Raw genomic sequence first — 23,792 nt, 5'->3', positions numbered from 1 at the left:
ATTTCCATTGTCATACAATTCTGTGCGACTTAAGTTGCATGTGAAATTCCATTAGTGTGAACCATGTGTAAAGTAGAGGGCAACTTACTGCACCGCACTCACATGTACTCACCATTATTGTTCTCCTATTAAATTCAACTGTTGGGAGTCAATGCATGTATTCCCTCAATTCATTACCTAATGTAGCAAGGTCCCAGGCCTCCTTTGGTCTAATGAGAACCTCCAGGGCCAGACATAGCTGACATCCTTCTGTATATGGTGGATTGCAAGGCATAGTGGGTGCAATGCAAGGTAGATTGATTGGGTGCCAGACACTTCTTGGATGCAAAAGAGATTTTATTTCTCTTAAAGGGTTTGTAAACCCTTGTTTTTTTAAATAACAAACATGTCATACTTACCTCCACTGTGCAGTTCATTTTGCACAGTGTGGCCCCCGATCCTCCTGTTCTGGGGTCCCCCAATGTTGCTCGCGGCTCCTCCTCGCATTGGTAAACCCCCTAGGGGAAGCGCTCTCCCTGGGGGCTACCTTGCGGGCGTGCTCCAGAGTCCAGCATTTTACACAGAATGCCAGAGTCGACCCCACCCCCTGGTGCCCACGTCATTGGATTTGATTGACAGCAGCGTGAGCCAATGGCTGCGCTGCTATCAATCTAATCAATCAAGAGCCGAGAACCCTGGGCAGAGAGGTACAGTGTGTCTCCGCCGAGGGAACAAACGGGCTCAGGTGAGTAAAACAGGGAGGCAGGACACGAGGGTTTACAACCCCTTTAACAGAACTTTGGGAGAGAGGGTTAGGGCCAGAACACCCTTAGGTATTTGCAAGATTAGAGTGGTTGTAACCCTTTATAATAAGGCTTACCTGTAGCTACCCTGGATATCTCCTAAACCAGCACCGTCTAGGAGATATCCCCTGTCCCCTGCATGTGCCAATCTCATTAAAGCAAACTGAAGCAATGACACGTATGTGCCGTTGCTTCAGTCAGTGTGACGTTACTGGTGGCTCCTGCGCACATGCGTGTGAGTGACGTCATCACGGCTCCGGCCAATCACAGCGCCGGAGCCATGATACCCAGAAGTAACCCTGGGAGAGATGTCGCCAGCTGGAGGGGGATACGAGGACCGTTGCAGGGGCTTTGATGTGAGGTAAGTAATTCATAATGAGCTAGTATGCTATGCATACTAGCTCATTATGTCTTTATGGCAGAACCGTCACTTCTGGTTGGACTTCAAGCTGCAATCCCAACCCTACGTTGCTCTCTTGCTTCTGGATAGGCCCTCAGACAGCCGAGCAGCCAAACTCTGGCTAGTACAACACACATCTAGGTGGCACTGAACCCCGATCACCTCACTCCACCCAAATATATAGGTTCTCCCAGCAGGCCAAGGGATTTAAGAAAACCCCTGCCCATTGGCTGGTATACCCATAATCTGACCTTGCATTGCCCTTCTCCACCAGGAACCCGGCCCCTAGTGGCAAAAGAGAGACGTGCAGCAATTACAGAGTATAGTGAAATCAATTGATCCTCATCAATTAGCCAAGTTAGCTGCTATACCTGGCAGGTACATTTATGAGCAACCCTGTCTATATCCCAGGGTGCTACACTTAATTGTCCCTCAATGATTGCAAGCTCTATAGGCGCAACCATCTGCACACTCACAGGGCCCACAATGCGGGTGTACTGTAAGGATTTATATCTTCTCTTTATTTGCCTTCATAAATCACTATAAGTATCTGATTCCCTCTACAGCAGTTATAATAAAGCTGCAATGCTGCCAATATTACAATGTTACTTTCATACATCATTGTGACACTACAAGACCTAATCCATTTTACCAAGACCCCCCCCCCCCCCCATGGTATTTGTCACGGACCTTGGGATGCTAAAGTGTTTCTACTTGACATCTGTTACACAGGAGAGGGTGGCTGATAAATCATAATTCATGTATTACATGAGATGGGACATATTACAAGTGGTTTATTTTGTCCTGACTAGGTCAATAGGACAATGACCCTTCAATGCTTAGCTCAGGCTATTGAAATGCTAAGTGGAGCCGGCTTGTGAAATACATTTTATTGTGTTCTGCAGGTGAATAGCTGTTGTCAGAGACGGGACGTCTCTGGGAGATAATTACCTCAACTAAATGTCTTTTAGAATGTGATTGAAGTTCATTGTATGTGTATTGTATAGTGGCGAATTGCAGACGAGACGCCTAGTCACCTCGTCAGGCTAAATGATTAGATAATTGGCTCATGTTAATTATTCTGATTGCTTTGTTGTACCTTATATAACGCGGTAGTAATTACCTCTTCTATATGCGGAGCCAAGCTGTCTAGATAACGTATTCTGTTACAATTAGTAATTAACGGGGCGTGGCCAGGCAGCGTATGTAGCCGGAAGCAGCTGAAGTGAGCTCCGCCGAGAATCCTGGATAAACTCCTGGGGAAGTCACCGCACATCGACCTAAGGCATACCGTTGTGCCCCTCACGATCCCTGGATCATACCCATACCTTTTCCGGCGCTCCGGTCCCACGATGTCGTCCGGTAAGCGGCAGCTAGTGAACAAACCTGCGGAGCACATGTCTCAAAATGGCGCGTACGCAGGCCGCACGGCCAAGGAGAAGCACCGCGAGGCGGCGGAGAAGCTGTTCTCCAAACCACCACCGAAAGATCTGGTGGCCTTCTCCAGCTCTCCGGAGGACTCGCCAGGTGGAGGATCCGAAGCGGACGACACAGTGCCCTTGGAGGACTCGGTACAGGCCGGCTTGATATGGGACACAGTGAGTACCCTGAATCCTGAATCCACTAGGCCCCAAACTCCAGTGAGCCCTGTTGCAGAGGGAGAGCCTACCCTGCGGGACATATTTGCCGCTGTAACCTCCTGCAATATGTCTATCACAGCCCTTACCACAGAAATCAAGGGGATGAAGTCTGAGATCTCCTTTCTTAGGCAGGACGCTCAAAAGCTGAGGGATAGGGCCTCCGCTCTGGAAGAGAGGGTGAGCACCATTGAGGATGACATGGGGCCTATGCAGAGGGATCTCTCCTATAATAACCATATCATTGACCAGCATTCTTCTCATTTGGAAGAATTAGAGAACAGGATGAGGAGGAATAATGTGAGGGCCATAGGCCTCCCTGAAAAGCTGGAGGGGAAGAACCCTGTTGAATTCATAGAGAAATGGCTGGTCGCTGCGTTCGGGAGGGAAGCATTCTCCCCCATGTTCTCTGTTGAACGAGCCCACAGGGTGCCGTCCAGGCCATTACAGCCCGGTGCACCACCTAGACCTTTCCTGTTTAAACTCCTGCACTATCGGGACAGAGATGCCATATTATATAATGCTAGAATCAATCCGGCTGCTCTAAAAATAGACAATACCAAAGTCTCTTTATTCCCGGATTTCTCAGCTGAATTGCAGAAGAAGAGGGGCAAGTTCATGGATGTTAAACGCCGTTTGAGAGGCCTTGAACTGAAATATGCTATGCTGTATCCGGCCAAACTGCGAGTGGAGGTGTTTGGTTCTGTGCAATTTTTTGATTCCCCTAATGCTGCTGCACAATGGCTAGACCGAGAGGAACAGTCGATCAGGGAAGCTAGGGGCAGACGCCCCGCAGACTAAGGAGGTGAACTATTTCTACAAGCTAGATCCTTGTTCTATTTTCCACGCTATTTGTCGCAAGGCGGTTACTGTTCGCTTTGGTTGTTGTGGGCTAGAAGTTGGCTGTTGAGAAGTTTTAAGACACTATAAGGTGCGCTTCCACTGTTGCCCCCTGGAGGGTTCTGTTAAGCCCTATCTAGATCCGTTGACTGAAGTTATCCGGGCCCTGTTGGCCGAAATGCATTTGACCCAATTGAAAGAGGGTTCTACCACGACATGCCCCATGGATGTCCCCTTACGTATCCAATTTAATTTTTTGTGCTACCTGATCCTGGTCCATATTGCTAATGTTCTACTATGCCCAATCCGTGATATGTGCATGTCCAGTTTTCCTAACATCTTGAATCTCCCGGACATACTTTTTGCCCTTTGGTTTGTTTATTGCCCTTACTTATGTCACATTTGTCACCTATACATGCTGCTATGTTATTATCCTGCTAATATGTTGTATGTTATGCAATGTCAAAGGTAACGAGATGCTTATCATGGAATGTTCGTGGCCTAGGTTCCCCCGGTTAAACGCCTGGAGGTGATGCGTACCATTAAGAGGTTGGGCGCAGAAGTGATCTGTTTACAGGAGACTCATCTCCCAGCGGGGTCTACTCCAAAAATAGCATCAAGGCAGTTTTGCCACCAGTACCACTCCACCCATACCGTGTACTCACGAGGAGTGAGCGTATTGATTCGGCGGGGTACCCAATACACGTATATTGATGCCAAGATTGACCCCGATGGTAGATACGTCTTCCTATATTGCTCCCTCTTTGGGATGAAGTGCGTGTTGGCGGGAGTGTATATTCCGCCACCGTTCTCATCCTGTGTTATAAAGCTGTTGGTCGAATTTATATCATGTCTCCCTGGTATTCCTGTGCTGGTCCTTGGGGACTTTAATAATCTCCTGGATTTTGAGAAGGATAGGCTCGGGAGCACAGGGGGGGGGGATGTACATGGGAGGAGGGGCCCCACCCCTTTTGCTCGGTTGGTCACTGAACTAGGCCTAACAGATGTATGCAGAATGCCCAACCCTGATGCAAAAGTATTCTCCTGCCGGTCAGCCTCGGTGGGGGGGTTATCTAGAATTGACCTGGGCCTGGGGAATGGCCCGATGTTGCCCATGGTTAAGTCATCCCAATATCACCCAAGACACACCTCCGACCACTCTCCTTTTACTGTGGATTTAGGCCTGGGGTTGGACAGGGGGAATAGCCTATGGAAACTCAACCCGTTCTGGCTGTCTCTTATGTCAGAATCTGACCCGCTCCCATTGCTACTAACTAACTTTTTTAAGGATAACATAGGTTCCACTACTCTACAGGTTGTGTGGGACTCTGCTAAGGCATATATGCGTGGCCAGCTTATTAGAGCCATTAATGAGATTAAGTCTAATACTAAGGAATGGGAGACTCGAGTCTTGGCAGATGCCCAACGCTCGGAGGCAGACTATGTAGCGGACCCCTCTGATAATAACAGGAGGAGCTGGCTGGCAGCACAGACCATGCTCAAGAACCTCTCACTGCAGCTCGCCGAAAACAAAAGGTTCTTTCTGCAGCAGAGACATTTTGAGGAAGGGGAAAACACCGGCCACCTACTGGCGATTTTGGCCAGGTCACAGCAACCGCCTTCACATATAACTGAGGTTAGAAATGCTAGGGGGGAGGCGTGCCACTCTACACAGTCCATCATTGAATGCTTTAAAAGCTTTTTTCAGGATGTTTATACATCGAAGGTTAGTCCCACTGTAGACCAGATACACGCGTTTCTGGATGAATACCAGATGCCGTGTCTCCCTGCCTCGGAGATGGCCTTGCTCAGCGCTCCCCTTACCAGGGAAGAGCTCCTGGAAGCATTGGCATTAGCACATAATGGGAAGGCGCCTGGGGCTGACGGGCTTCCGTCTGAGGTCTACAGTAAATACTCGGAACAACTCATTCCAATTTTACTGAAGGTCTACAACACAGCCTTTGAGACTGGAAGGCTCCCACCCTCCATGGATGAGGCCCTTATAGTGGTCCTGCTGAAGCCGGGGAAGGACCCTCTTTCCCCGGACTCATATAGGCCAATATCCCTATTGACAATTAGTAATTAACTTCACTAATGTCATTATCTAAAGAAATGTGTCTTGTCAGGGTCGGCACCAGAGTGTCTACCTAAAATCTGTATGGAAGCCCCAGTGTGTGAAAAGGGGTGGAGATTTCATTGTTCTTTGATTGATGATAAGCTTGTAAACTGTATATAACCAGCAGAATGCTGCCATTAAAGAGAGTCCTGTTTGAACATACATACAGCCTGCCTGGTGTGTGTTCTTAATGGGTCCGAACGGCACATAGCTGTAGTTCGGATCCCGGAACCTTGGATGACTGGACCATCGGACGTTGCAATCGGCAATCTGATCCAATAGAAGCAGAGGAGTGTCGGGAGAGCAGAACTGAGCGAGCAAGGGTCTCGTCACAGTATTGTACTAGGACAGGACAGGACTGGCTGCCATCACATCATACATTATGATAAGTGTAGATCAGAGATAAAAGATTGTAATGACAGTTCATAGATGGGATTGTTGTACTAATAATTAGAGTTGAGCGGACACCTGGATGTTCGGGTTCGGACCCGAACCCGGACTTTGAAAAAAAAGTTCGGGTTCGCGACCGAACCCGAACCAGGACTTTGACCCGAACCCCATTGAAGTCAATGGGGACCCGGACTTTAGACTACAAAAATGTCTCTAAAAAGGGCTGGAGGGCTGCAAATGGCAGCAAAATGTCGGGAAGAGCATGGCAAGTACTATGGAAATAAATGTGGATAGGGAAATAACTTAAAATAACATAAAAAAAATAAAAAATATAATGATTTTGACCTTGGAGGACGAGGTCCATACAGTTTTGTTCAAAATTATTCAACCCCCCAATGCTGTAAAGGGTTTTAGGGAATTTACTGTACATTTGTAATTGTATTCAGAATGAAATCCTACAAGGACTTCATAAAGAACCATATGCAACTAATATGACATCAATTGGTTTTGTAATACTGTAGTAAATGCAAAATTCAAGGCAAAGGGCACTGTTGAAACGCTACCTGGTCGTGGCAGAAAGAAGATGCTGACTTCGACTGCTGAGCGCTACCTAAAGCGTAGAGTGGAGAAAAGTCCCCGTGTGACTGCTGAGAAACTGAGAAAAGATTTGTCAGATGTGGGTACTGAAGTTTCTGCTCAGACAATACGGCGCACACTGCGTAATGAAGGCCTCCATGCCAGAACTCCCAGGCGCACCCCCTTGCTGTCTCCAAAGAATAAGAGTCGACTGCAGTATGCCAAAAGTCATGTGGACAAACCACAGAAGTTTTGGGATTGTGTTCTGTGGACTGATGAAACAAAATAAAAAAAAAAAAAAATGGAGGATCCCCCAGGGTGGGGCTTTTTAGGCAACAGTAGTACAAGTAGTCATGGTAGATACAAAATATATAATAGTTTAATAATAACAGGACGGTATCAAACAATGTTCAGTAAACGTATGTAGTACAAAGGTTTAAAAACAACACATTAATGGGGTGTAGTAGAAAAAGAGTGAAGAGTCCACAATATGAATACTGGGCCCAACGCGTTTCGGGTTTCCTTCTTCAGGGACCGAAGTATGTGGAAGATGCGGAAGATGGGAAGAAAACACAAGCAGTGTAGAGTGTGTACAGCTGCTGCAGCCGTCCAGCAATGGCTGCAGCAGCTGTACACACTCTACACTGCTTGTGTTTTCTTCCCATCTTCCGATCCCTCTACTGACCTCTCTGGCCACTTTTTGTCATTACAGGTAAAAATATATGTACAATCAATAAACTTTTTACGCTGTGACACTTCGGGCCAAAGGTCTTGCTACGCTGTGATTGATATTAGATGCCAGTCCTCACTCCTCTCTTCACCATCTGAGGTTTGCCATGCGTCCTGATTGCGATGTCCTTTTAAGGGGTGTGCTGAGCCGTTGAAACTTCTTGGGTGAAAAGTTGTTTGTTACACTTTCTGACTCCACACATACTTCGGTCCCTGAAGAAGGAAACCCGAAACGCGTTGGGCCCAGTATTCATATTGTGGACTCTTCACTCTTTTTCTACTACACCCCATTAATGTGTTGTTTTTAAACCTTTGTACTACATACGTTTACTGAACATTGTTTGATACCGTCCTGTTATTATTAAACTATTATATATTTTGTATCTACCATGACTACTTGTACTACTGTTGCCTAAAAAGCCCCACCCTGGGGGATCCTCCATTTTTTTCTGTTCATCAGGGGTGTCGGCAACTATTTGAGACCAAACCATAATAGATGTTCTATTCATACGATGAAACAAAATTAGAACTGTTTGGGCCCATTGGTCAACGCTATGTTTGGAGGAGGAAGAACAAGGCCTATGATGAAAAGAACACCTTGCCTACTGTGAAGCATGGCGGGGGGTCAATCATGCTTTGGGGCTGTTTTGCTTCTGCAGGTACAGGGAAGCTTCAGCGTGTGCAAGGTACCATGAATTCTCTTCAGTACCAGGAGATATTGGATGACCATATGATGCAGTCCGTCACAAACCTGAGGCTTGGGAGACGTTGGACCTTTCAACAGGACAATGATCCCAAGCATACCTCCAAGTCCACTAGAGCACGGTTGCAGATTAAAGGCTGGAACATTTTGGAGTGGCCTTCGCAGTCACCAGACTTAAATCCGATTGAGAACCTCTGGTGGGACTTAAAGAAAGCAGTTGCAGTGCGCAAGCCTAAGAATGCGACTGAAGGTGAAAGCGGCGGTGGAGGAGGAGGAGGTAGCCAACACAGCAGGTTTTGGTTTTTAATTGATTTATTTTTCAAATTAGGGTAAACCCCAAAATAGTGAGACAGATCTAGGGTTGCTACCTCATCCCTTTAAACCTGAACACAGAGTTACACAGGTTCTGGGGCTAATTTAATGTCGATAAGGCACCAAGTGAGTTTAATTAGCAGCACCTTAATCAGCCAGAGAACCTGTGTAATTAATATGTTTTTGCTTTGAAAGGGATGAGATGGCAACCCTAGAAAGCTCAGAAAAAAACAATGGCTGGGTAAGGTACGGACAAGTCCTGTGGGATCCATGCCTGGTTCATTTTAATGAACGTGAGCTTGTCCACATTGGCTCTGGACAGGCGGCTGCGCTTGTCTGTGATAACGCCCCCTGCCGTGCTAAATACACGTTCAGACAATACACTGGCCGCAGGGCAGGCCAGCACCTCCAAGGCGTAAAGGGCAAGCTCAGGCCATGTGCCGAATTTGGAGACCCAGAAGTTTAAGGGGGCATAGCCGTCATTCAGTACGTGTAGGGGTGTGCTCACATACTGCTCCACCATGTTGCTGAAATGCTGCCTCCTGTTAAAACGTTCCATATCAGCTGGTGGTGCTGTTTGTTGTGGCGTGCTGACAAAGCTTTTCCACATTTCGGCCATGCTAACCCTGCCTTCTGAGGTGCTGGCGGTGCCCCTGCTGCATTGGCGACCTCTTCCTCCTCCTCTGCCTTCGCCTTCTGCTTCCACTGTGCCCCCACTGCCAGGTGGAAATTGCACCAGCAGCGCGTCTAACAGCATGCGCTTGTACTCGCGGATCTTGCGTTCACGCTCCAGTGAGGGGATTAAGGACGGTACATTGTCCTTGTAACGGGGATCCAGCAGCGTGGCCACCCAGTAATCAGCACCTGTCATAATGTGCGAAACACGCCGGTCGTTGCGGAGACACTGCAGCATGTAATTGCTCATGTGTGCCAGGCTGCCCAGAGGCAACGAAAAGCTGTCCTCTGTGGGAGGTGTATCATCTGTGTCCTCTGTATCCCCCCAGCCACGCACCAGTAATGGCCATGAGCTGGTCTGGATGCCATCCTGCTGTGAACATGGTTCCTCCTCCTCCATGTCTTCCTCCTCCTCATCCTCCACCGCGTCATCCTCCAGAACTGTGCCCTTGCTAGACAATTGTGTACCTGGCCTTTGTTGGTGCACGAACCCACCCTCGGAGCCACTTGTGAATGACTGCCCTGAAAGCCTTGTAAATGATCCCGATTCCTCCTCCTCCTCCTCCTGTGCCACATCCTCTTCCATCATCGCCCGTAGCGTTTTTTCAAGGAGGCATAGAACTGGGATAGTCACGCTGAGAGCGGCGTCATTGGCACTGGCCATGTTGGTGGAGTACTCAAAACAGCGCAACAAGGCACACAGGTCTCGCATGGAGGCCCAGTTATTGGTGGTAAAGTGGTTCTGTTCCGCAGAGCGACTCACGCATGCGTGCTGCAGCTGAAACTCCACTATCGCCTGCTGCTGCTCGCACAGTCTGGCCACCTTGTGGGCACATCACATATGAGGCAGTGAGCGGAAAGGCCGAAGTTACGCTGCAGCGCTGCCAGGCGAGCAGCAGCAGGGTTAGAACGCCGAAAGTGCGCACAGATGGACCGCACTTTCTGCAGCAGCTGTGGCATATCGGGGTAAGTTTTCAGGAAACCACCAAATTCAGCACATGCGCCAGGCAAGGGATGTGCGTCAAACCGGCTAGGCCCAGAGCTGCTACGAGATTTCGCCCGTTATCGCACACCACCAGGCCCGGCTTGAGGCTCACTGACGCCAACCACTCATCGGTCTGTTGTTCCATGTCCCTCCACAACTCCTGCGCGGTGTGTGGTTTTTCCCCCAAACAGGAAAGTTTTAAAACTGCCTGCTGGCGTTTACCCATGGCTGTGCTGAAGTTGGTGGTGAATTTGTTACGCTGACTGGATGAGGAGGCGTTAGAGGATGAGGAAGCGGAGTAGAAGGAGTTAGGAACAGGAGGCAAACTGAAGCTCCCTGCAATCCTCGGTGGTGGAAGGACATGGGCCAAACTGCTATCCGCCTCAGGCCCAGCCGCCACTGCATTTACCCAGTGCGCTGTTAGGGAGATATAACGTCCCTGACTGGTCCACGTATCCGTAGTTAGGTGGACCTTGGCACAGATGGCATTGCGCAGTGCACACCTGATTTTGTCCTCCACTTGGTTGTGCAGGGAAGGGATGGCTCGCCTGGAAAAGTAGTGGCGGCTGGGCACGACGTACTGTGGGACAGCCAATGCCATCAGGCTTTTAAAACTCTGCGTCTCCACCAGAGGGAATGACAGCATTTCAAAGGCCAGTAATTTTGAAATGCTGGCATTCCGGGCCAGGGATCGTGGGTGGGTAGAGGGGTACTTCCTCTTACGCTCCAGTGTTTGGGAGATGGAGAGCTGAATGCTTCCATGGGACATTGTGGAGATGTTTGGTGACCCAGGTGATAGTGTTGCTTGCCGGTCCTCTAATTGAGGGGTGGCAGGTGGCACTGTCACTACGGAGGTGGATGAAGAGGCAGAGAGGCCCGAGACGGATGAAGAAGAGGAAGCAGGAGGAGCCAGAGACCTTTCTTGGTTTTTGAGGTGTCTACTCCACTGCAGCTCGTGCTTTGCACTTAGATGCCTGGTCATGCAGGTTGTGCTCAGGTTGAGAATGTTTATGCCTCGCTTCAGGCTCTGATTGCACAACGTGCAAATCACGCGTGTCTTGTCATCAGCACATTGTGTGAAGAACTGCCACGCTAGGGAACTCCTTGGACCTGGCTTTGGTGTGCTCGGTCCCTTGCTGCGTTGGGCAGTAGCAGGCGTACTGTCTAGGGGAACTACACGGGTCACCTGCATGAGGTTGATTCCATGTCGGGTCGAGGACCTCATCGTCCTCCACATCATCTTCCACCCAGTCTTCACCACTGCCCTCCTTGTCAGTCTGCACAATTACAAGACGTGCTGTGATGGTCCCCCCCATGTACTCATCTTGAAATATAAGTGGTTGGGCATCGGTGCACTCAATCTCTTCCCCTTCTGGGGCTGGGCTAGGTGGATGGCCCTGGGAACACATGCTAACAGACTCATCAAAAAGAAGATACTGCTGCATGCTTTGGGGCTCAGACTGCTTGGCTGATTTGCAAGGGGGTGAGGTGAAAGACTGATGGTGGACATCGGCTGCAGGCGCCAACTCTGAACTTTCAGCACAAGACTGGTTGGAAAACAATGTGAAGGAACTGGAGGCACTGTCAGCAACCCAATCTACTACCGCCTGTTCTGCTCCTGGCCTCAACATTCGTAGAGCTGGATTAGGCCCAACCAAATACCGCTGCAGGCTCTGTCGGCAACTCACACCTGAGAAAGGTGTTTCACTTGTGCTTGTAGCTGGCACAGATCGACCACGTCCTCTCCCTGTAACAGGAGCTCCACCAGCAGCACCACGACCGCGGCCACGTCCCTTATTTGACGTTTTCCTCATATTTCTCAAATTCAGGGTCTTGCCCTAATTTTGAGAAATTTTAAATACAAAAATAGTGTAAGCTGGTAAAATAGGCAGAGATTCACCTATATATTTCTCTACCTATAGCAATAAGCAGGAAGCCAGCCCTAAACAATGTACTGGCGGAGTGCTGGTGAAATGGGCAGAGATTCACCTATATATTTCTCAAATTTAGGGTCTTGCCCTAATTTTGAGAAATTTTAAATACAAAAATAGTGTAAGCTGGTGAAATAGGCAGAGATTCACCTATATATTTCTCTACCTATAGCAATAAGCAGGAAGCCAGCCCTAAACAATGTACTGCACAGACAGTATATCACAGGGGACAGGTGGAGTGCTGGTGAAATGGGCAGAGATTCACCTATATATTTCTCCACCTATAGCAGGAACCCAGCCCTAAACAATTTACTGCACAGACAGTATATCACAGGGGACAGGTGCAGTGCTGTTGAAATATTCAGAGTCACCTATAGATTGCTGACTGCCCCTATAGAAAATTTTCAGGAACCTGTCCCTAAACTATGTACTTGACAGAAAAACACAGTATATCACAGGTGGTGGCAGGTGCAGTGCTGTTGAAATATTCAGAGTCATCTATAGATTGCTGACTGCCCCTATAGGAAAATTTAGGAACCTGTCCCTGAACTATGTACTTGACAGAAAAACACAGTATATCACAGGTGCAGTGCTGTTGAAATATTCAGAGTCACCTATAGATTGCTGACTGCCCCTATAGGAAAATTTCAGGAACCTGTCCCTGAACTATGTACTTGACAGAAAAACACAGCATATCACAGGTGGTGGCAGGTGCAGTGCTGTTGAAATATTCAGAGTCACCTATAGATTGCTGACTGCCCCTACAGTATAGGAACATTTCAGGAACCTGTCCCTGAACTATGTACTTGACAAAAAAACACAGTATATCACAGGTGCAGGCAGGTGCAGTGCTGCTGGAATATTCAGAGTCACCTATAGATTGCTGACTGCCCCTATAGGAAAATTTCAGGAACCTGTCCTTGAACTATGTACTTGACAAAAAAACACAGTATAAAACAGGTGCAGTGCTGTTGAAATATTCAGAGTCACCTATAGATTTCTGACTGCCCCTATAGGAAAATTTCAGGAACCTGTCCCTGAACTATGTACTTGACAAAAAAACACAGTATATCACAGGTGCAGTGCTGTTGAAATATTCAGAGTCACCTATAGATTGCTGACTGCCCCTATAGCTGAACAAAATTCCTAAACTATATGAAGCACAGCAGATGTCACATGAATAAAGAGTGCTTGTTGAGATTTCTGGATCAGGATACACCTAACACTGTCCCCAACCAGCAGATTCAGCAGCCTTTCCCTATCATAAGTGAAGCACAGTGACAACGAGCCAGATACCATAAGATGATGTAGATATCAAAGAAATAAAGTGTGCTTCTTGAGATTTGTGGAGCAGGATACACCTAACACTGTCCCTAAGCAGCAGATTCAGCAGCCTTTCCCTATGATAAGTGAAGCAGAGTGACGATCTGTGCTGTGTGCCTCTATCTAATATAGAGGGTGGTCACATGATGGGACACATGCTGCACTGGCCAATCACAGCCATACCATAAGTAGGCATGGCTGTGATCAGTTCCCAGTCACAGTAGTAAAACGAATGGCGATTGGCTGCCGTGCAGCGCGCCAAAACATACCCGAACTCCGAACCCGGACTTTTTCCAATTATTCGTTTTCGGGTCCGGGAAAAACCCAAAGTCCGTACCGAACCCGAACTTTACAGTTCGGGTCAGGGCTCGACAAATCCTGGTCGCCAGGTCGCCTTGGCGACTAGAAATAGGGTCCTGGCAACTTGGCTTGGAAGGGGGAAAAAAAAAAGCTGGCGCCATCTGGTGGTGGCCGTTGGTATTCCAAGTTAAGCATTACAAGTTAAACAGCAATTCTAGTGCGCATGTGCGGGACCTCCGGGAAGGACGCGTGTTAGCTGAGCTCCCGGCACCCCCGACTCTCTACAGCGATAATCAGCGCAGGCAACGGGGTCTGGACACCGGCACTGAAGCCCTGGACGGCGATGAACCGGCGAGCACGGGGCCAGCCGCGAAAAGGACAGCACAAACAGCCCGGAGTCAAGGGCGGAGCGGAGTCCTCTCCTACGCACAGGCCGCGATCTAACATGGCGCCCGGCCGCCCAGATACACGTGGCAGCACAGCGGTGAAATCCGACGGAGCTGCAAGGAGTGAAGGCGAGCGGGATCGGCGTGAGCCACCCGGAGACCCGTTCTCCTCTCAGTCCTCGGGAGATGTGGACTCGATCCATGGGGGTGAGTTACATCTGCAGCCCTCATCCCCAATATTGTATGCAGAGGGACACGGAGCGGCCCACTCCCCAGCTTCCTCGATGGATAGGAACATGGCTGATTTGACTGAGGCCCTGTTCAGCCAGCCTAGTCAGAGGTCTCCCCCCCCTCCTCAGCTTGTCCACTACTCCCCTGATGCCATATTATTAGCCCGTTTCTCCACCATGCTACAGCAGGAGCTCTCCAAGGCTTGCACTATGATTACCACTGATCTGAAAAAAGATATACATGGCTTGGGCGAACGATTTGATCTGATTGAGACCAAGGTGGACAATACAATCAAACGGGTCAATCAGAATACTGCTATGCTCACGGACCTACAGGATCGGCTGGATGAGGCATATATTAAAATTAAGGACCTTGAGGTGGACATGCCCCAAGGTGAGGAGGTTCTGGATCAGGGTGTACAACTTTATTTACTCCCTCACCCGGATAAACCTGCCCAAGTCGGCGAAGCAGGCGCTGTTGGGAAGTGGGGGGGTTGAGGCCCCTAAATCTGGCAGGCGACTACTGACATTTATATTTATTTCGGCCAAGATCACCATTGCCAGAAATTGGAGGTCAGCTGCTCTCCCATTTGAACAGCTTAAGGGCAAATTATCCTGGCTGATGTTAAATGAGAGGTTGTCGGCCCTAACACAAGACAAAATGAATTTTTTTCATCAGGTGTGGGATCCTTGGATTGGTTACCTCACTAATGATACCAGTGTGCGTGGGACTTGGTTATAACTTTCAGTCCTATAGCTTGGAAATGCCGATCCGTGGTTCCTCCCCCCCCCCCTCCCCCTTCACTTCTTACTTTTCTCTTCTTTTTCTCTTTCCTTTCTAATTCTTTCCTTTATATCTTATTTTCTTTCTTGGACTTCTCTGTCCTTATTGCCTTTGTATATTGTTATTAACATGACCGGAGGTAGCCCATGCAGGGTTTGCTGGGCTTTGACGTCCTCTTTCCTGCCTTCTACGCATTGTGCGATCATTGTCGGTCAACGATCGACCCGAAGTTGAGGGAAAGAATTGTTTGTTGCTAGTCTATGTGATCTCTATTAGATTATGTATTCTATTTTTTGTTTTTCTTTTACCAATGTTTTCATGATATTCCAACTAGGAGTTTTAGACGTCAGGGCCCTTGATATTGAAATCTCATTTGCTATTATGATTGTACAATGACTAGATACGCTTCTTGTCTGTTAATATCATTTTTTCTAATAAAAAACATTGGAACATAAACAGCAATTCTAATGTTATTTTTCACTGCCATCTTCTTCCCTCTAATTCGAACCCCCAAACATTTTATATATTTTTTATCCTAACACCCTAGAGAATAAAATGGCGATCGTTGCAATACTTTCTGTCACGCCGTATTTGCGCAGCGGTCTTACAAGCGCACTTTTTTTTGGGAAAAAATTACACTTTTTTTTAAGTAAAAAAATAAGACAACAGTAAAGTTATCCCCATTTTTTTTATATTGTGAAAGATAGTGTTACGCCGAGTAAATTGATACCCAATATGTCACGCTTCAAAATTGTGTCCGCTCGTGGAATGCCGACAAACTTTTACCCTTTAAAATCTTCATAGGCGACGTTTAAAAAAATCTACAGGTTGCATGTTTTGAGTTACAGAGGAGGTCTAGGGCTAGAATTATTGCTCTCGCTCTACCAATCGCGGCGATACCTCACATGTGTGGTTTGAACACCGTTTACATATGCGGGCGCTGCTCACGTATGTGTTCGCTTCTGCGCGCGAGCTCGTCGGGACGGGCAAGTTTTCTGGCTCCTAACTTTTTTAGCTGGCTCCTAGATTCCAAGCAAATTTGTCAACCCCTGGTTCGGGTTCGCTCAACCCTACTTATAATATAAATTCATATAATCTTTATCACATTGGAGGGATTATTTCACTACATTGTTCTCTTCACACTGAATAGACATGATGTGATCTTCTTATTCCGGCAGTGATCGGGGTCAGTGATGAGACTTGTATGTAATCATTATATATATTATACTGTGTGATGTGTAGGGGATGTATATATAACACCAGTGGTGGAATTTTCAGGGTCGCAGCTGCGACTGGGCCCTGTAGTTCCACCAAGTCCGCGGGGCCCGCCGCCCGCATGAGGGACACAGTCAGCAGGCATCTCCGCTGTTTGTCTCTGAACTCAGTGTGAAAAGCTTGGCCAGCTTGTTAGAAAGGTCCCGCCCTCCTCCTAGATCAGCTTGTGTGATAGACGCAGTGTTTTGTCTATCTCGTGAGCTGATCTAGGAGGAGGGCGGGACCTTTCTCACATGGCCAAGCTTTTCACACTGAGTTCAGAGACAAACTGCAGAGATGCCCGCTGACTGTGTTAATATCCAGGGAAGGTGCGGGGGGGCGGGCCACACCCGGGTGATACCCGCCAGGGGGTGACCCCGCCGCCCCCTGCCCTGTGTGCCTCACGGCTCGTGCCGCGGCTGTGTCCCTCAGCGGAGCGGGAAGGAACCCACCGCCCCCTCCTCTGTTTACATCCACAGAGAAGGAGGAGCCTGCACTCGAGGGACACACCGCTGTGTGTATCAGCTGCTCTGTTCTGAGGTCTGACTGTGAGTTAAGGGGGGAGCGTCTGTACTACTGGGGTCTGCACTAGGGGAGGTTTGCACCAAGGGGGAGTCTGTAACTGAGGGGGTGTCTGTACTGTACTGAAGGGGTGTCTGTAACGAGGGGGTGTCTGTAACGAGGAGGTGTTTGTAACTGAGGGGGGTGTCTGTACTAAGGGGGTGTCTGTACTGTACTGAGGGGATGTCTGTAACTGAGGGGGGTGTCTGTAACGAGGGGGTGTCTGTAACTGAGGGGGGTGTCTGTAACTGAGGGGGGTGTCTGTAACTGAGGGGGGTGTCTGTAACTGAGGGGGAAATCTGTAACGATGGGGGATTCTGTAACGAGGGGGTGTCTGTAACTGAGGGGGTGTCTGTAACTGAGGGGGGTGTCTCTAACTGAGGGGGGAATCTGTAAAGAGGGGGGAATCTGTAACGAGGGGGGAATCTGTAACGGGGGGTGTCTGTAACTGAGGGGGTGTCTGTAACTGAGGGGGTGTCTGTAACTGAGGGGGGTCTGTAACTGATGGGGGGTCTGTAACTGATGGGGGGGATGTCTGTATTGAGGGGGGTCTGTAACTGAGGGGGTGTCTGTAACTGAGGGGGGTGTCTGTAACTGAGGGGGGTGTCTGTAACTGAGGGGGAGGGGGTCTGTAACCGAGGGGGAGGGGGTCTGAACTGCTGGGGGTCTGTAACTGAGGGGATGTCTGTAACTGAGGGGGGTGTCTGTAACTGATGGGGGTCTGTACTGCTAGGGGGTCTTTAACTGTAATTTGACGGTAAGTCAATCAAGTGACAGAGCTGAGCAATCAATGCCAACCTCCACCACTGTGCCTCTTACTGATCCCATCCCCCCACCACTGATCTCATCCCTATCCCCCCTATTACTTCTACAACAGAGGGGATAGGGATGAGATCAGTGGTGGGGGGGTGGGATCAGTAAGAGGCACAGGTGGTGGTGGGAGAGGATGGCACCACCGCTGCCACCTCCCTCAAGTACCACCGCTGGTACTTGAGGGGGGTGGAAGTGGTGATACTTGAGGGGTGGTGGCAGAAGTGGTACTTAAAGGGGGGGTGGCTGTGGTGGTACTTGAGGGTGGTGGTGCCATCCTCTCCCACCACCACCTGTGCCTCCTTACTGATCCCATCCCCCCCACCACCACTGATTTTATCCCTACCCCCCCCCCCACCACCTGTGCCTCCTTACTGATCCCATCCCCCCCACCACCACTGATTTTATCCCTACCCCCCCCCCACCACTGATCTCATCCCTACCCCCCCCCCCCCACCACTGATCTCATCCCTATCCCCCCCACCACTGATCTCATCCCTATCCCCCCCATTAATTCTACAACAGAGGTGGGGGGGGGGGGGGGGTAGGGATGAGATCAGTGGTGGGGGGATGGGATCAGTAAGAGGCACAAGTGGTGGTGGGAGCGGATAGCACAACCACTGCCATCGCAGCCACCCCCCTCAAGTACCATTGCTGCCACCCCTCCTCAACACTAGCACTTCCACTGGTCCCATTCCTCCTCCCTACGAGCACTGTTACTGATCCCATTCCCCAGGTCAGATTTAATTGATCCTATGATTGCTTCATTTATGTGAAATCCCTGGTGATATGGCCAGTCCCTCTGCTTTCCTATTAACAACTTGCCACACTAGGCAGGAGTGCACAGCATGGTCAGTACACTAGTTAGGCTGGTATCTCTGTGTGCTCTCCACCAATGATCAATAAATGTTTTACAGTGTAAAAAAAATGAAGTATCAAAATAATGCTTTTCGGGGGGGCTCATGATTTCTTGCACCGGGGCCCTGAAGTTTCTAGTTACGCCTCTGTATAACACTCTGTATGTCTCTCTATCAGACAGTCACTCTCTGCGGTATTATTACACTGGAGTCTCCTCTCCGGGATCCGGACTCCCTGTGTTCTCTTCAGTCGGATATGTGGATGATAAGGAGATATCAAATTATAACAGTGACACCCGACAATATCTTCCCAAGACTGAGTGGATGAAGAAACTGGGATCTGATTACTGGGAGGAGGAGACACAATTAGGTCGGGGCAATGAGGCTGTTTCCAAGCACAATATAGAGACAGCGATGAGCCGATTCAACCAGACTGGAGGTGAGAGAATTCTTACATTTCTATTTATTACACCGAATACAAACTCTGCAGACAGAATACAGGGGGGGGGGGGGGGGGGGGAGACATTCTATGAGATTTATAGAAGATCTCAGCTTGATGAATAAATTCCTCCCTCATCTGATGAGAATTATCATCTCACCTATAAAATATACACAACTACTTCTTATAGGAAACCTGGACTGAGAGATGGAGGACACCAGAGCTGATCTCTAATACTCGGCTCTCTATCTGCCGGGCCGTCATCCGGATTCATTGCCTTCCATATATTTTGGGTCATGACCCCAGAACAAGCAGATAGAATAAAGTGTATTTCCAGTCAGGACTCTTTCTCTTAGTTTTGAATAAAGTGGGGAAAGGGAAGTACCCCTGCCAGGTTTTTACTCTCACTTCCTGTCCTACTGACTACATTCTACCACAGAAAGTTGAAGGAAATCCCCCACAGTTAGAAATATTTATGATTCTAATTAATAGAGTAGAGGAAGACTAGAACTCGTTTCGGTTTTTAGTTCTGTCTCTGTCCCAGTTGCAGAGTTTTCGTCACTTCCTGTTTTGGTGAAATGTTGTCAGCAGGACAGGAAATGAGCCAAATTCTCTCTAATGGAGCCCCGGGGAGCAATAAAAACTCTGCAGGAGGTGTAATCCTTCCCCACTCGCTCCAAAAAAGGATAGAAACATTTTTGGCTGACTTACACTTTAAGGCCCAGATTCACAGAGATCGGCGTATCTCTGTGCGGGCGTAACGTATCTCATTTACGTTACGCCGCCGCAAGTTTTTCAGGCAAGTGCTTTATTCACAAAGCACTTGCCTGTAAAGTTGCGACGGCGTATCGTAAATCACCCGGCGGAATTCAAATTCGGCGGGTAGGGGGCGTGTTTCATTTAAATGTTTCCCCGCGCCGAACGAACTGTGCATGCACCGTCCCTAAAATTTCCCGGCGTGCATTGCTCTAAATGACGTCACAAGGACGTCATTGGTTTTGACGTGGACGTAAATTACGTCCAGCCCCATTCACGGACGACTTACGCAAACAACGTAATTTTATAAATTTTCGACGCGGGAACGATGGCCATACTTAACATTGACTGCACCTCATAGACCCAGGGGCAACTTTACGCCGGGAAAAGCCTAACGTAAACGTCATAACTTTACTGCGTTGGCCGCGCGTACGTTCAGGAATTTGCGTATCTAGCTAATTTGCATACTCGACAGGGAAATCGACGGAAGCGCCACCTAGCAGGCAAAAAAAAAATAGCAGTTACGCTATTACGCCTGTCAGATCTAATGGATATCTATGCGTAACTGATTCTAAGAATCAGTCGCATAGATACGACGGCCCAGATTAGGACTTACGACGGCCTACATGGCGCTGCGCCATCGTAAACCCTTTGAGAATCTGGGCCTGTGATTCTATATTTGCCAAATATGCTGCAGAAATCTCCCTCCACTGAGTCTGGCTGCAGCCATTTTAACTGTGGGCAGCTGAAGCTGCTGCCTGTTTACTTCCTGGATTTACACAGACACACCTCCAGATCTGCAGCTCTCATTGGCCCTCTTATGACTCATCCCCCTCCCTTCCTGTATGATGTCATAAGCCTAGGCTTTTTACCAGACAAGAAACAGGAAGTGGGGTGTATAAGGTATTTACTAGCAAAAAAAAAAAAGTTTTACTATCCAAAGTTAAAACAACAACAACAAGGGCAGAAGATTTATTAGATGGAAAGATGAGAAAATAACTGAAGTTCCACTTTAAGGGGTAAAACAAGCAGATTGGTGCAATAACAATTGTGTTCTGTTTCTGTTCTCCTCTGTATTTGTCCCAGTGATCATTCTCAGCAAATCAGAAAGTGAGGGGAAATATTCCAATGACTGAGACAGCAAATATAACCTAATGGGGGTGTAACCCTTCCCTACTCCATCTAAAAACTACAACAGCTTCATCTATACATACACTTTAATTAGATGAAGGTATGATGAGGTGCCAGTACATATCAGGGCCTTATCAGCCTGGCTCTCAGGGGGCTTCAAAGTCGCATCCCATGTATTTCAATCAGTGCGTTTTAATTGCCACGACTCAAGTCGCAGCAACAAAAAATAGTTCCTGCACTACTTTTGTATGACGTTCAGTGTGACTTGGCCCCATAGACTTCTATGTTATCTCACAGAAGTCACATCAGTACAGGCATACCCCGCTTTAAGTACACTCACTTTACATACACTCGCGAGTAAGGACATACCCGTGAGTGTATGTAAAGTGCCTTACAAGCACTGTACAGACATTTTGCAGCCGCAGTAGAAGGAGCTGAAGCTCAGAGAGCATAGCCCGCCCTGTTCCAGTGTGCCCCTGACACCCCCACTACAGCCCCTGAGACCTTAACTACAGCTCCTAACACCCCCACTACACCCCCTGACCCCCCACTACACCCTATAAGTGAAAAAAGGTATTGTTTCACTTTAAGTACATTTTCGTTTTACATACATGCTCTGGTCCCATTGTGTACTTAAAAGTGGGGTATGCCTGTATAGATAAGAATGCCACTTTGACGGATCATTTAATTATTTAACCCTCACCTCTCCTCCCTGGTCATCCTTGCTGCCCAAATACTTCCTCCCGAGCACATCCCAATCACACCTCAGTGTAATAGAAACACAAGTTCCCGCTCACGGTTTTTGTGCTTTTTTCCCTCCTAAACGCACATCACACATATAGCGGCCCATTTACTTGAATAGACAGCCCAGCCCTATACAGAACAAACACCTCAAGGAGGCTCAAGAACCTTTTTAGTCACACATTTTGGGTGCATTTGTAGAATGTTTTGTGGCACAGCAGAACACACAACTGCCAATCACGGTTGAGTTTTTAGAACAATTAGCCGACAGTCACATCTGCGTATTTCTGAACGTGTGGAAACCCGCACAGAACACACGCACTTTGCCACATGATTAGTAAACACCCGGCAGGCAGGCATTGCTTTGCCATGTAGGCTGCGTTCACATCTGTGCGTTCCCAAATGCATGGCAACCCGCACAGAAATCGCACAACGCACATTAAGAAATGCACAGATGAGAACACAACCTAACTTGCAAACCACATTTTCTGTGCAGGTTGCTTCACATTCAGAAATGCGCAGATCCAAACGCAGCCTGAATAGGAACACATGTGCGTTTCTGCACATTTTCAAAACACATGCGTTTGCATCTGCTTGTTTCCGAAAGTGTGACAACACGCACAGAAAACATGCGTTGCTGTGCATTTCAAAACCACGCAGAAAGCATGTTGCTCATGCATTGGCATTTAGGCTGCGTTTGCATCTGTGCGTTTCTAAGCAGTAAACAACTCACACTTTGCTGTGCGTATCAAAAATGCATGGAAACGCTCCTCTTGTGTTACCATTTAGGCTGCGTTCTCATCTGTGTGTTTCCCTTTTGGGTGGCAACCTGTACAGAAACCTCACACTTTGCTGAGCATTTTGAAAACGTGTTGTGTCTGCATTACCATTCATTCACATCTGTGTTTTTCTGAATGAAGGGAAACCCGCAAGTGCCGTGTGTTCTGAGAATGCACTACACCGCACATCATGCTTACATTTGTATCTGTGCATTTCCAAACGCATGGCAACCACAAGAGAATGCACACTTTGTTTGCCGTGCATTTTGTAAATGCGTAATACTGTGTGTCACACTTGTGGTACAATTTAGGCTGCATTTGCATCTCTGAACATTTCCAAACACATGGCACCCCACACTGAAAATGCGCACTTTGTTGTGTGTCTCAAACGCATGGCAACATGCATCGCGCATTCGTTACCATTCATTCGCATCTACGCCTTTTCCAAACACATGGCAACCTGCAATAAAAAGCACACTTTGTCATGCATTTTAAAAAGGAACGGCAATGTGCGTCATGCTTGCGTTACCATTTAGGCTGCATTTGCATCTGTGCGTTTCCAAACGTGTGACAACCAGCACAAAAAACACTCACTTTGGGCATGTTTCAGAAACACGCATCACGCTTGCCTTGTCTCCTTGGCAATTTCTGAAATGTGCGTTTTTTGTGCGAGTTACATGCAGATGTAAATGCAGCCTAATTGTTAATGACACCCCAATCAAGGTGAGCAGATGCGTGTTTTGCTGTGCGACAAAATGATCTACAAACGCACCAAAATGCACACTGAAAAAAATGTGACACTTCACGACTGACAATGTTCTAGAGCTTCTTTGGGGCATTTGTTGAGGTTGGGCAGCCACTCCAGGGAATGGGATGTCCGATGTGTGACGCACATTTACAGTGGAAAAACTTGCACAAAAGTGGGAGTGAGAACATCCATTTCCTCTACACTGAGGTGTGATTGGGAGGACCAGGGAGGAGAGGTGAGCGTTAAACACGGATCCATCAGAGTCGCACAGGAATGCTTCTTATCAGATGAAGTCACATGGAAGTGGTACAGCAAAGTCACACTGGATATGGCGACACTTTCATTTTTTTTTTTCTGTTGAAAAGCCTGTGGCGTGCAAAACACAACCCAAAAACTCCACCCGGTGCAGGGAAAAATGTGCACACACATAAAGAGTGACATCACAAAAAACTGCGACGGGTGCAAACGTCAGTGGTCCTCCGAAGAGGACCCGTCTCTGATCCCCCGGGGCGTTAGGCTCCTGACAGGGACTAGAGTTACTGTGGTCCATACAGCCGAAGCCATATGGACCCATCTTGGTCCAAGCAGCCGAAGCCACAAGGACCCAACATCCTCGG

The 23,792-nt window shown here is 48.2% G+C and overlaps 1 protein-coding gene across 2 annotated transcripts in view; it reads left to right on the top strand.

Moving 5' to 3' along the window:
- Positions 1 to 23,792, top strand: part of LOC120914294 (class I histocompatibility antigen, F10 alpha chain-like) — a 93,414-nt gene that overhangs the window by 5,686 nt on the left and 63,936 nt on the right. For both annotated transcript variants that reach the window (XM_040324926.1, XM_040324925.1), the window contains exon 2: positions 18,760 to 19,020. In XM_040324926.1, the coding sequence (XP_040180860.1) occupies positions 18,760 to 19,020 (261 nt within the window). The remainder of the gene's footprint in view (positions 1 to 18,759; positions 19,021 to 23,792) is intronic.

The sequence above is a fragment of the Rana temporaria genome, chromosome 9 (genome assembly GCF_905171775.1).
Source record: "Rana temporaria chromosome 9, aRanTem1.1, whole genome shotgun sequence".
In the NCBI taxonomy this organism is placed as follows: domain Eukaryota; kingdom Metazoa; phylum Chordata; class Amphibia; order Anura; family Ranidae; genus Rana; species Rana temporaria.
Note: the sequence above shows the minus strand (reverse complement) of the source record. Positions and strands in the feature narration are given on the sequence as shown.